Source organism: Elephantulus edwardii, unplaced genomic scaffold (genome assembly GCF_000299155.1).
Source record: "Elephantulus edwardii isolate Elephantulus edwardi_28Jun2011 unplaced genomic scaffold, EleEdw1.0 scaffold00051, whole genome shotgun sequence".
Classification (NCBI taxonomy): domain Eukaryota; kingdom Metazoa; phylum Chordata; class Mammalia; order Macroscelidea; family Macroscelididae; genus Elephantulus; species Elephantulus edwardii.
In genome coordinates, this window is record NW_006399801.1 from 11048036 (window position 1) to 11061565 (window position 13530).

Consider the following 13530-nt stretch of genomic DNA (forward strand, 5'->3'; position numbering starts at 1 on the left):
CCTGTCATCTGATCTGGCTGCTGCTTTTCATCACCACACCAGGACTTCGACAAATGGGACTGAGATACCATCTTGAGCTCTCCATTGTAATTTTGACCTTCATTTATTTGGAGCGGAGGCATTTTTTTTAAAGGGAAAAAATGTCATAGGTTGTCTAAAAATAAAGTGTGTTTAAACTCAAAAAAAAAAAAAGAATGTGATATGAACTCTTCTTTCTCTTGATATGCCTAACAACAACAACAACAACAAACAAACAAACAAAAAACACAGGTTCATTCCAAGACTGGAGTCACTGTTGGGTGTCCCTAAAATGACTTTTCAAAGAATACCCTCAGTCATGAATTCATAGGCATTCCCTCAAAATATGACTCAGCTTATCTCGGCCATTATTCTCAGTGATTTGGCAGTTACACTATGATGTACTCATCCCCTGATATGATATCATATTATATGACATGATCAACAAGCCAGTTATCAGAGGATTAGGGTGAATGTAATATCCTTAATTAGATCATAATCCTGAGAGTGTCCTGGGGTTTGGGGTGCATCACCTTTTGTTTTATAAGACAAAAGAGAGAAGAAATTAGAGATGGACAGATCTGATTACTACTAAGAAGGAAGAACTAAGAGGGGTGTACATCCTTTGGACCCAAATTCCCTGCACTGAGAAACCCCTGGTCTCAAGGAAGATTAATATCTAGGCTCACTAATATCCCCAAGGTGTGCCAGGCCTGCACTTGTTAAAAGAAGACAAGGATCTTCCCCAGAGTTGACAGGCTTCACTTTGAGCTATTGTCCTGAATTTGGACTTCTAGCCTTCTAAAAATGTGAGAGAACAAATTTCTGTTTGCTAAAGCCACTCAGTTGTAGTATTTCTATCATATCAAATAACTAAGATGCCATCTTTTGGAACCAGTGATTAACTTGTGAATTGGAGAGTGTGTTTAAAAATCAATACATTCTGATGAAGGCTAGTTAGTTGTTGTAAATTACTATTGTGTCAATTGCAAACCACGGTAACCTTAAGCATGAAGCGTAGAATTGTGCTCCAGGGGATTTTTAAAGATGTGACTTCTGGAAGCAGGTGTGTGTGTGTGTGTGTGTGTGTGTGTGTACTGTCAAATCAGATCTAACTGGCACAGGAGGGGATTACCCCTCCTTCTCCAGTGGAGCATCTAGTGGATTTGAACTGTGTACCTTCAGGATTACAGCATAGCTTCTTGCCACTACGCCACCAGAGCACCCTGGAAACAGACTTTTAAAATTCTAACTCATTGCCATAGAACCATAACTAACTCATAGCTGACCCTCTAGCAGGTAGGTTTTCAGAGGCTGTAAATTACAAGGAGAGACTGTCATCTTTCTCGACAGAGCTGCTGGTGAAATTGAACCATGAGAGAGATGCCACCTTTGGGTTAGCAGCACAGCTCCCTGTGGACTATGTCATTAGATTCCCAAGCCTTATTCTAAGGTTTCTCTGCGTGAGTTTGAACCATCAACCTTTTGGTTAGTAGTTGAACACTTAACTACTTGCTATTCAGTACTACCTAGAATCCTAGCACTCCTTTAACTCAGTTTCTCCTTCCTTTTGTTTGCAAACTTCAAAGGGCTAAGAACATGGGGAAAGGTGATTCTGTGATTTATACTTTGCTGCTCAGACTTGTCACAGATTCCCAAGTCAAGAGGGAAAGAATTTTGTCAAAATAATGTTTTTCTTTTATTTTAACATCACTTGACTCTTTGTCTCTTCCTGTTTCTATGTAATTTCTTCTCTCTATTTTCCTTAAACTTCTTTCTACTCTTGTTTTGAAAGCGATGCTACCAAGCCAAAGGTGGGTGACTTTTAATCCGCAACCCTCGGGCCTGTCTTTCATTATTTTTGTTCAGACATTCCTTTAGCTTGTATAGCCCTCGTGTACAAGTTGTCGTACCACAGTCACTTGTGGTTGCTGTGAGGCTGAACACTGTGACACGGATGTGTCAAATGCATTAATGTTTGGCTACGCAATGTGGACAGAGAGTGGGGTGGAGCTACCCGATTAAAACAAGCTTGGAAGGAGGAGTGACATCCACTTCTGTAATAGCTTGCCTCCGGAAACCCTATGAACCTGGAGAGAGGATGAAAGGAACCCAGGCATCGAAGACTGTCCTTCATAGGGTCGCTATGAGTCGCCAGCGACTCGACAGCACTTAACAACAACAACAACAACAACAACTCTTGTTGTCATTGTCTCTCCTAGAAAATTCCAAAATCAGTCTCTTATTTTCTGTGAACTGGAAGACACAAGTAAAATGCTTTGTGATCTGCCTTTTTGTGCCACATTAACTCCATTCTGGAAGCTCTGGTCTGTAGGGAGCTGCACTGCTAATGCTCTCTGGTGGTTCAGACCCAACAGTGGCTCTGTGAGACAAATTTGGGTAAGTTCCTTCTGTGTAATTCACAGCTTCAGAAATCCTCAAAATTCACAGCTACATTATAATTTCAGAAATGGAGAATCAGCTATGAGGAGGTTCAGACATGATGGCAATGAGATAGCAGACACAACTTCTTTCCTTAAAGAGGGTTTTGGTGTCCTGCCTTTGCTAATGACATGTTAATTTAATAAAAAAAAAATCAATCTCCCTGACCAAAAGACACTGGGGACAAGATGGTCTTCGTGGACTAAAGCACTTTATGCTGCAAATAGTCAGAGAGATCCCAGCACAGCATTGTTTTGTCTTTTTCTCAGTCGGCAGGGACCTGAGCAGAGGGTTGGGGAGAAGACAGAGCAGCATGATGTGGTCAGTGACTAGGGCCCAAGGTCCTTACTGATACACTCATATGAAGAAGTCAAGTGGATGGATTTATTGATTGCTTGACAATTGATTTGGGAACAATTAAGTCCACTATGGGGATTTGTCCAGATGCCTGGGTCAATCAAATGACCCAATGCTTGCAGTAACAAGAGGGCACTTACTTCCCTGCCCTTTGACCCTACAATGCAGACCCTTCCCCCTCAGGACAGATAAGGAGCCAAGGAGGAGGCTGGGGTCCCAGCCCTGGGGGAGGTGCCAACCCTCTTGCTCTTGTGCCAGAAGCCTGAGGATGCATTATCTCAGAGAGGTGTGCTGCCCAGGTTTTGTCAGTGGGTGAAGAAGATGGACTGGGGCCTTGGGCCGTGGGCTCTGCTTTAATATGATTATGTGCCTTGAGTTGTCTATTCATTCATTTCACAGGACTAGAGTAAATATGGTGCAACTGAAAGCTCTGTCTCTAAGACAAAGGTTGACACAAACATTTTGCACTTGACTGCTACCCAGAAAGCTGGAAGTTTAATCCCACTCAGTGAACTGTGGAAGAGAGGCCTGGTAATATGTACCCATTAGATAAGAGACATTCACAATCCTATGGAGCACAGTTCTACTCTGACACACAGGAAGTCACTATGAATCAGAATCTACTCGACAGCAACAGAATTAAGTCCAACGAGATGGGTTACTCAACAGAGCAGCCCGGTACCCTGTGGGGCAAACTATCCACAGCACTCTTGACAGACAACTGAATCAGTCACAGGCCTTTATGGCTATGAGTGAAAGGCTAGGACTGAGTGTTCAGTGAACACTCACAACACCACTGAACAGCTAGGGCTGCAGTCCCACCACCCTGAGCAAAATTGCCTTTCACCTCTATCAAAAAAGTTCAGGATCCAATAAACTTGTGAACTCAAGTTCCTTCCATTTCTATCAGTTGTCTGTAAGACTAGTACTTAATAAGACTAGCAAAGAGTGGAGGAGTTAATCTGTAGGCAGCAACTGAATTGCAGCTTTCACAGAGAACTTCTAAAGACAATAGTTCCTTCATGACCATGCAATATGGCTTCTATTCTTCAGAAGAGACAGATAAGATTTACACAGACTAGATGGTCTTTCAGATGTGTCAGGAGCAGTAGAGGCTAGATTTAAGATCCTGTGTTGTTTTAGACACCAACACTACCTCAAATCTCTAAGGAAGAGGCTAATAGCGAGTTAAACTTGTTCTCTCTACTCATGGTGGTTGAGTTAGAACTAATTCATAGTTCGTCGACCCTCCATTTCTGAGGCTGTAAATTGCACGGGAGGAGAGTGTCCATTTTCCTCCTCTGGAGACACTGGTAGATTGGAAATACCTGAAAGCAAAGCTCTACCAACCTGACGACCCTTTTTAATTTTGTTGTTGTTATGTGCCGTGGAATCAACTATAATTCACAGAGACTTTCTGAAGAGCAGACCTGGACCTCACACCATCCTCATGATCCCTACTTAATCCCAGAAAGAAAAAATAATCTCATAAGTACTATCTGAACAACCTTTGTGGCCTAGTGGTAAGAAGTGCCCTGCAATCCCACAGTACACAATGTGAATTCACCAGCTTCTCTGCAGAAGAAAAATGGACAGTCTCCTCCCGTGCTATTTACTGTTTCTGAAAATCCACTGGAGGGTCAGCTATGGGTCTGTTCTATCTCAATGGCACACAATAACAACAACCACTTTTACCAACCCAGGGAGCATACTCAGCAAGGACCACCCCTCTTCTTCTACAACAATTCTTGCCGCTGAGAAGATCTCAAAGATTGACCAGGCTTCATGAGGCTCTGGACAGGGTTGAGTATGTCCATAGCACAAGATCAGAACTTCAGAGTCACAAGAGGTCTGATTCTAATTCACTGATTCACTATCAATCTCTGATAGAGGCCTGAGGAATTAGTCCCTTAAAAAGACAGTTTCCAGGAGGACAGAAGCTGGCAGGTCAGCTGAGCTGTGAGCAGTCTCAGGCCACGCATATTGGCCACTGTCTTCATCCCCTCACTCAGGAGCACATCAGGGTAAGTCATTACTCAAGGTACCATAAAAAAGAGTGACAATATCTCTTCAACAGGTTGTTAGGACAGGCTAGAACACTTGAGGCCACAGGAGATAGTGTCAATCCAAGATGGGTCCATCGTGGACAGTTGACACTGACAGAAAGGAACTGAGTAGCAACTTGAATAAGATTCTGGTTTTGTTCCAACTCCAGTCCTTACTTCCTAAGTTGATGACTTCCTCCTCTCAAATCCCCCCCAGCTCTAAGATCTGGGACATCGTTTTTTCCAGGCCTGTGACCTGAGCCAATGGATGGGGACACTAATGGCTTATATTCAATGACTACTATGAAGGGATCTCTGGTGGCCTAGTGGGTAAGGAGTAGTATTGCCAACCCGAAGGCAAGTAGTTCAAATCCACTAGCTGCTCCATGGGAAAAAGATGGACAATCTCTTCCCATGTGATTTAAAGCCTCTAAAACCCTGCTGGTGAGTCAGCTTTGAATAGGTTCTTATTTGTTGGCACATAGCAATACAAATTTAAAATTTAATTGTTTGAAAACACTCAGTAGCACCATGGAAGATTGTTGATCACTTCCATAAATATTAGTCAAGAAAACCTTGTGCAGCAGTTCTACTCTCTAATATGTAGGGTCTCTATGAACCAGGCAAGGCCAATTTAACAGTTGTCCCTTGTCCCTTCCAAGCATGATATCTTTCTTCAAAGGGTGATCCCTCCTTGTTACATGGTCAAAGTATGTGAGATGGAGTCTCAAAATCCTTGCCTCAAGGAGAAACTTGGTTCACCCTCTCTTAGATAGACCTGTTACTTCTCTTGACAGTCCATGGTATGTTTCCAGCACCACAACTCAAAGGAATCAATTCTTCTGTCATCCTTGGTCATTGTCTAGCTCTGATTCAGAGCAAACAATTGCAAAGACCATGGCCTGGATCAGGAACACTTTAGTCTTTAGGCTGACATCCTTGCTCTTCAGCACTCTGGTGAGGTTCCCTGACAGCAGATTTTCCAAATTCAATTACTCTTTTGATTTCCTGACTTCTGGTGCTAAGAATGTTGTTTGTAGAACTACAAGCTGAAATTGTTAACAATCTCAATCGCTATCTCTTCTCCATCTATCATGATGCTGCCAGTTGGCCCATTGAGAATCTTGATTTTCTTGATGTTGAGCTTCAATCCATATTGTAACTACAGTCCTTGAGCCTCTGCACCAAATGTTTTAGGCCCTCCACAGTTCCAGCAAGTAAGGTTGTGTCTACCGCATAACGTAGATTGTTGATGATTCTTTTTCCAATCCTGATGCCACATTCTTCCTCATAAAGTCTAACCTCTTGAATGCATGCAGATTTAAAAGGTATAGAGACAAGACACATGCCTGAAGCACTTCTTTTCTGATTTTTGAACCATGCAGTATTTCCTTGCTCTATTCAGATGACTGCCTCCTGGTCCAAGTATAGGTTTCCCATGAGCACAATCAGGCATTCTGGGATTCCCATTTTTCTCAAGGTCAATTTGTTGTGATTCACTCAAATGCTTTGCATAGACCATGAAACACAGATAGACATCCCTCTGGTACTCTCTGCCTCTGCTCAAGATACATCTGACATTGGCAGTGATGTCCCTAGTGCCATGGCCTCTTCTAAACTCAGCTCATATTTCTGACAGTTCTCTGTCCATGCACTGTTCCAGTAGCTTTTGGATAATCTTCAACAGGAGTTTGCTTGTATGTAATATCAGTGATATGGTTCTATAATTTCCACACTCTGTTGGTTCACCTTTTTTTGGAATAGGAATAAATGTGTGTCTCTTCCAGTCACTTGACCAGGTGGTTGTAGTAATTCATATTTCCTTTGGAAAATACCATTTTTAAAAATTTCTTCCAAAGCTGTGTGAATCCCTGAACGTGAGGAGTGAGTGTTGCTACTAGTCAGCTATTAGTTACTGATTGGAGAAAGGATAGAAAGTGGGCCCTGACCTCACTCCACAATGTGCAAGTGTATGTGTGTGTGTGTGTGTATGTGTATTTATATATGTATATGTTTGCGTATGTTCAAGCATGTGTTTGTGAGTATGTGTAACTAAATGTACTTGTATACATTCATAGCAATATCTCTCTCTGAGAATTTGTGTGTTCACGCGTATGTCTTATGCATGAGTGTGTGTTTGCATGTGCTTGTGTAGGTAGGTGTGTGGGAGTGTAAATATGTGTATGTGTTCATGTACATATGTCAGTGTTTATCTGTGTACATGCTTTTATGTTTATGTTGTATTTGTGTGGGGAGGAGGTTGAAGTCCTTGAAAAACATTGATTCCTGGTGGAGACCCATCTGTAGACTGGAAATTATCTCCTGAGACCACTAGTCCCTGAAAATCCTGCTTGAAGTTAATTTGATTTTAACATCTTTGCTTTCTGGATGGTGCACAGAGAGTACAGCCTTGTGATGTGCTTGTGTTCCTTTTAAGTCTGGCTTTGGAGGTTTTATGTCCACAAGTAAAGCTGATTCTTTTTCCAGTTGTCAGCCTCTCAGACAATTGGAAGACAATTTCCCACTCGAAGGGGCTTAGCTTCCATCAAGAATGGAATCTGCTCGCTATTTGGACCATATTTGCCTTCTACAGGATATGTTTTGAAGAAGAAATGCATTTTATTTTAGAAATAATTCTGCTGTAAGGGTCATTTTTTAAATAAAATTTTGTATTTTGATTGTGATTTTTATGCTCAGTATTTCTTTTTTTTTTTAAGTTTATAAAGAACTTGGATTTCCATTCATTCATTGTTGTGCATTTTTCTCCCTGACCCCCACCCAGTTTGTTTTTTCCTTTGGGGAAAAAAGTTCTTTCATTGTTATACAGTCCTCCTACCCCCACATCCAACCACTTTACTATACAGCTCTGATTCGGGACTTTTGTCATGCCAATAATACCTATTCATATATTCCTTTTATACAGTTCTCTCCCTTGTCTGTTTCAGTGTCACATATATTTTTTATCTCCTTTCCTTAGTTTTCCCCCAACCCCTATATCAGTCCTGTTCTAGAGTAATGGTATTGTGCACTATTCGTCATTTTGTGACTGAGATATTTTACTCAGCATAATGTTCTCCATGGTCACCCATTTTGTATAGTATTTCATGAGATCTTTGTATTTCAGTGCTGCATCACACAGTGAAATAGTATGCAGCACTGAAAAGCAGTATAGGTCTTGAGATCACAGAACAGTCTGGACTATTCCTCACCTCCTCATACTCCATTTACATGTGGGCTTTTAACACAAGTGCCATCTGTCTGTAAGACAGAGCTGGAAGTAAAGCTGGAGCTGAGAAAAGTCAGGGCTTTTTTCTTTAATAACTCTATTTGAAAACAAAATAGGGTTTGAAGCCTCTATTTCAGCCACTTGTTCTAAAACAGGTCATCTGCATCTTCTCCAGCCCCTGTAACTCATGTCATTGCCATTGAATCTGGCCCGACTCATGGTGGAGTTACCCAGGAAATAAACTTCACTGGAGGATATTGTATATCTTTCTCCTGTAAAGCTGTGGTGGATTTGAAACACCAAAGAGGCATGGCTTCAGGTTAATTGTTCCACTCACTACCAACTAGGTTACGAGGGTTTTTTTATTACTCTGATTTATTTATTAAGTTCGAATACATTGTTTTTCCAAAAAGATCCTTCCCATTTCCTTCACCCCACTCACCTATCAAATTATCAAATCATGCAACCCATGAATCTTCACCACTCTATTTCCCCCTTCTCCCCTCCTTGGATCCTTATACTCATTCTACAGTGATTTTATACAGTATTTGTCCTTGTGAGACTGAGTTAGTTCACTCAGCATAATGCTGTCCAGTCCCTCCCAAGTTAGGTAGTAATTTACAAAATTATTGCTCCTGCATACTCTGTAGTATTCCATTGTATGAATGTACCACACCTTCTCAATCCATTCATTTGTGGTTGGACATATGGGCTGTTTCCATGTTCTTGTGATGGTGAATAATGCTGCTATCAACACTGGTGTACAAGTTTCCATTTTAGCCTCAATTCTTTGTGGGGGAAAAGATCAACAATCTCCTCCTGTGTGGTTTACAGCCTCTGAATGCCCAATAGAGAGTCACCTATGAGTCAGATCTGACTCAATGATACACAACTATAACAACAAATGAAAAGTAAGAAAATAAAAAGCAACAGACACCATTTAGACAATTTTGTAACTTGTTTAATTTGTAAGGCACAGAGTTTGGTAATTTGAATATCTAAAACTTACAAAGTTAGCCCTAGTGACAGCAGTGGTCTACCTCTTTACCAGTTGAAAGCTAACATTGCAACACTATACTTTAAAATCTGACTTCTAAGAAGATATGGGACAGCATGATCAATGATAGTGGCATACATTAGGATTGACCTCCAAAAATGTGTCATTAACAAAACTGATGGTGGGATCTGCCATCCCATATAAGACCACCGTATTTTTAAAATAGAAATGAATGTAACCACCATATTATGAAATTTGCTGCCACTACATCTCAGGATAGCTATTAGTAATGCATTTTACTTTCTTCCTAGTGAATCATCTACAGATGTAAAATAAGAAATGAGCATTTCAGCATCAACCGCATGCTACATACACCCAACTCTACAGGAAGGGCTTTCTATAGGATTTGTGTCAAAGGGACTCCACGTGATTGAAGATGCTCAAATCCTGTGAGCTCTTGATAGCTATCTAAACAGCCTCACATTGGGATTCCAAGTCTTGGGTCGGAACCTAGCAACCAGCCCACACACACACAACTGTCAACCAGAGCCTGCATCCTGGAATGGTAGAATGAAAGCCACAGATAAACCAGTAACCTAGTCAACACTTTCCACTTCCTCTCTAACTTGCCCATTTCCCAGAACTGCCCATAACTTCTTGTGGATTTTCCCTCCCTGACCTCTGATTGAGACTGAAAAAGGAAAAGAAGCAACAAGGGGCAGGCAAGTCCTACACCACATCATCCTCTGAATAAGTGTCCTTTTCACGGAACACAGTCCCACTCAGAGATGCGTGGGTCACAGGGGGGTTGCAGCAACTCTACAGAAGCTATTTTTTGGGGAGTGGGGGCAGGCAGGTTAAGAGAGAGCAGCATTAAGAAGGAATTGAGGTGTGCGTAATTCACTTTTCAGTACAAAGTATGAAGAGTCTCCAACTTGCAGGTAAAGTTGAGTCCTCCTGAAAGCATGGTCTCGATGATGAGGGAACAAGAGAAGGTACAAGGAAGAAGGAACTAAAGACATGGATGTGCACACTTCTCCATTTCCTCTCCTGGAACTCAAGGTTACAGGCATCGGAAGACAGAGGCAGTGTGGGGCGGATGGATGTCCACGGCTTCCTGTTCCAGGTGATTCGTGCTGGTCTCCAATCTCGGTGATCCTCCACTTCTAGGAAGCCCGAGCCCAACATCCTCTCCAGCTATGGAGTGCCAGATCTTTTTCTTTAGGTCTTTTATGAAGTTGGTAAGTTTGTAAGGGTTGTAGACAAAGCAAGTCCTTGGATTGGCGTAAAGACTCAAGCATAGCAACTCAAAACAATAAACTTAAACATAGTCATAATTATGAGGCTGGTAAAAGAAGGGGTAAAATTTTATCCTGTTTTACGGAAGGTTGCCATTAATTGGAGATGATCTGATCAACATTGCTGACCACCACACAGAGGAGTCCTCTTCAGGCCTTCAAAAGAAAGTAGCATGATCACATACATGAACGCAAAACAGTCTGTGTGCTGTGAGGGTGTGTGCATGAGAGAAAGAGCGAAGATTTCAAGGACTTCACCAATAAAGTATCAGTTGTTACCTAATGTATCAAAATTTCAGATGATTCTTCCACTTTCTTCTTTATACCATCCTAAATTGCATTGAAATTTCACAATAGGTATGTATAATTTTTAATTACAGAACAAGAAGGGATTTTTCCATTTGGAAAAAAAAATAACATTTTAAATGAGGAAGGCAAGCTGTGTATTTCTTTTAAAATGAATTATCAGAGACAGACACTTGTCTAAAAAAATTGGAGGAGGTGAATCAGAATCTAATTTGCTTTGAAACTTAAAGTGTAAAATGTGTGTTCTAAATATTAATGGGTTAAAATACTAAGAAAGTCAAAGACAGGAGCTAGCATAACCAGGACAACTGATAATTAGCAATGGATATTGGGTATGTTTAAATAAACAAAAAAGATAGTACAAGACCATGTGTCATGTGGTGTTGAGAGGACTTGCTCTATGAGCATTATTTTCCAAAAGGTGGTCATTGGGAGAGAATATATCAAACACACTCTTTTTGCAGCCTAGTCTCAAGTGTGAAAGAAAACAGAAAACAGCTAGATTTCATTTCATTCTCTTTGCAACATCTGAATATGCATGTACAATCTCCTGGTCGGCAGGGCACGTGTTTGTGAACTCGTCCCTAGCATAGGCATTGTTCAAGTATCTCCAGAGGCCAGTCATTTCAGGAGGAAATTCAAAATCTCTGTATCTCTTGGCCACGATCTGAAAAGAAAAAGAAGTAATCAGGAAAAGGAAAACCTTGTAACACAGCCAGCCAACTCAAACAAGTCATTCTTTTGAGATGTGCTATAGATTCTCTTTCTCAATCTTTGATGTCATCCTAATGTTCTTATGGCCACACCAGCTCAGATGTGACTCATCTTCCCCTTGGGAACTGGGAGGATTATGAAGGTATTGGGCTGCCCTCCAATTGATCACAGGCAGGCTTTGTGATCCACTGGCATAAATTGGTCCTGCACTCTGATTGACTTCTCTGTGAATTTCCTGCCATTTTCTCTTCCTATGCTCTGTTACTGTGTTATTTGGTGTCTACAGATGTATACAGAGCTCTGGTGGCCTACTGCTAAGAAGCTGTGCTGCAATATCAAAGGCATGCTGTTCGAATCCACCAGCTGCTCCATGGGAAAAAGATGGGTGGTCTCTTCCTGTGTCATCAACTGCCTCAGAAAACCTAACATTAGGTCAGATGTGGGTCAGTTCCAACTCAACGACACACAACAACAACAACAAAAGATGCAATAGGGAAACTTCCATTTAGGTTGTGCCAGTATCACTGTATAGTACTTTCTCTTTTGCCTCCTTGCTGGGCCATCTTCCAGGGACATGGAGGCTCAACTTCCCAAATGCTCTCTAATTTAATTTCATGAGATTCCAATTACCTTATCAAACACACAATTGTAACAACAAATAGCTTTCATTGAGCCACTTACAAATCATGGTAAACCCATGTGACTCAGAGCAGAATTGTGCTTTATGGAGGGTTTCTAGGGCTGAATTTTTAAAAAATCAGATAGCCCGATCTTTCTTCTGATGTGCTTCTGGTTACCAGGCTTTCATTATAGTCAAGCAATTAACCTTTTGTATCACTTGTTGTTGTTGTTGTTTTGTGCCATCGAGTTGCCTGCGACTGATAGCCCTATGTACAGTAGCTCTGAATCCTGACTTGTCCTGAGCCAGTCTCGCTGACTCTGACACACCTACCTCCTTTGCCCTAGTTATTGTATCAACCCATCTCATCTGGGATCTTCCTCTCCTTGGGTGAGGTTCTGTCCCTCCACCCTTCTGAGCATGATATCTTTCCTCCAAGGACCAGTCTTTCCTGGCCACACGTCCAAAGTGTGTGAGACAGAGCTTCAAAATCCTGGCCTCCAAGGAGAAACTTGGTTTCACCCTCTCCAAGATAGACCTGTTTGTTTTCTTGGCAGTCCATAGTATGTTCAAGACTCTTCTCTAGCATCACAATTCAAAGGCATCAATTCTTCTTCTCTCAACCTTAATTATTGTCCAGCACTCTAATGCATAGCAAGTAATTGTGAAGACCATGGTCTGGATCAGGCACACCTTACTCTTTAGACTGACATTATTGTTTTTCAGTCCTCAGGAGAGGTCTCTGACATCAGGTTTTCCCAATGCAATTTGTCTTTTGATTTCCTGACTGCTGTTGCCAAGAGAATTGATTGTGGAGCCAAGCAAACTGTAATTGTTAACAACCTTAATCTCTTCTCTATCCATCATGGTGCTGCCAATTGGCCCAGTGGTCAAAGTCTTTGTCTTCTTGAAGTTTACCTTCAATCCATATTGAAAATTACACTCCTTGACCTGCAACAGGCACTTTGGGTCCTCTTCAGTTACAGCAAACAAGTTTGTGTCATCTGCATAACATAGGTTGTTGATGAGCCTTCCTTCAATCCTGATGTCACATTCCCCCTCATAAAGCCCTGCTTCCCAAATAGAACAGTTCTGCATGTAGATTGAAAAGGTATGAAGACAGGATGCATCCCTGATGCTCTCCTTTCCTGATTTTGAATGATGCAGTGTTTCCTTGCTCTGTTCTGAGGACTGATTCCTAGTTAAAGTATAGGTTTTGCATAAGCACAATCAAGTGTTCGAGGATTCCCATTTACCTCAAGATTAGCCACAATTTGTATCACTTGTTGTTGTTGTTATGTAACTCATAGAGACCCTGTGTACAAGAGCCCTAAATGCCATTCTGCCCCCTGCCAACCTAGCAGTCTCAAACACACTCATTCCCAACATTTCACTCACAGAATCGATCCATCTCATTGAGGGTCTTCCTCTCCTGCGCCGTCCCTGCTCTCTCCCAAACATGATGTCCCTCTCCAAGGACCAGTTCCTCCTTACAACATGCCCAAAGT

At 41.6% G+C, this 13530-nt stretch overlaps 1 protein-coding gene across 1 annotated transcript in view; it reads right to left on the bottom strand.

The window, feature by feature from the left end:
* Positions 1–11194: 11194 nt before the first annotated feature.
* CLIC6 (chloride intracellular channel 6) overlaps positions 11195–13530 on the bottom strand; it is an 81284-nt gene continuing 78948 nt past the window's right edge. The window contains exon 6 of the mRNA XM_006886786.1: positions 11195–11356. Within this exon, the coding sequence (XP_006886848.1) occupies positions 11195–11356 (162 nt within the window). The remainder of the gene's footprint in view (positions 11357–13530) is intronic.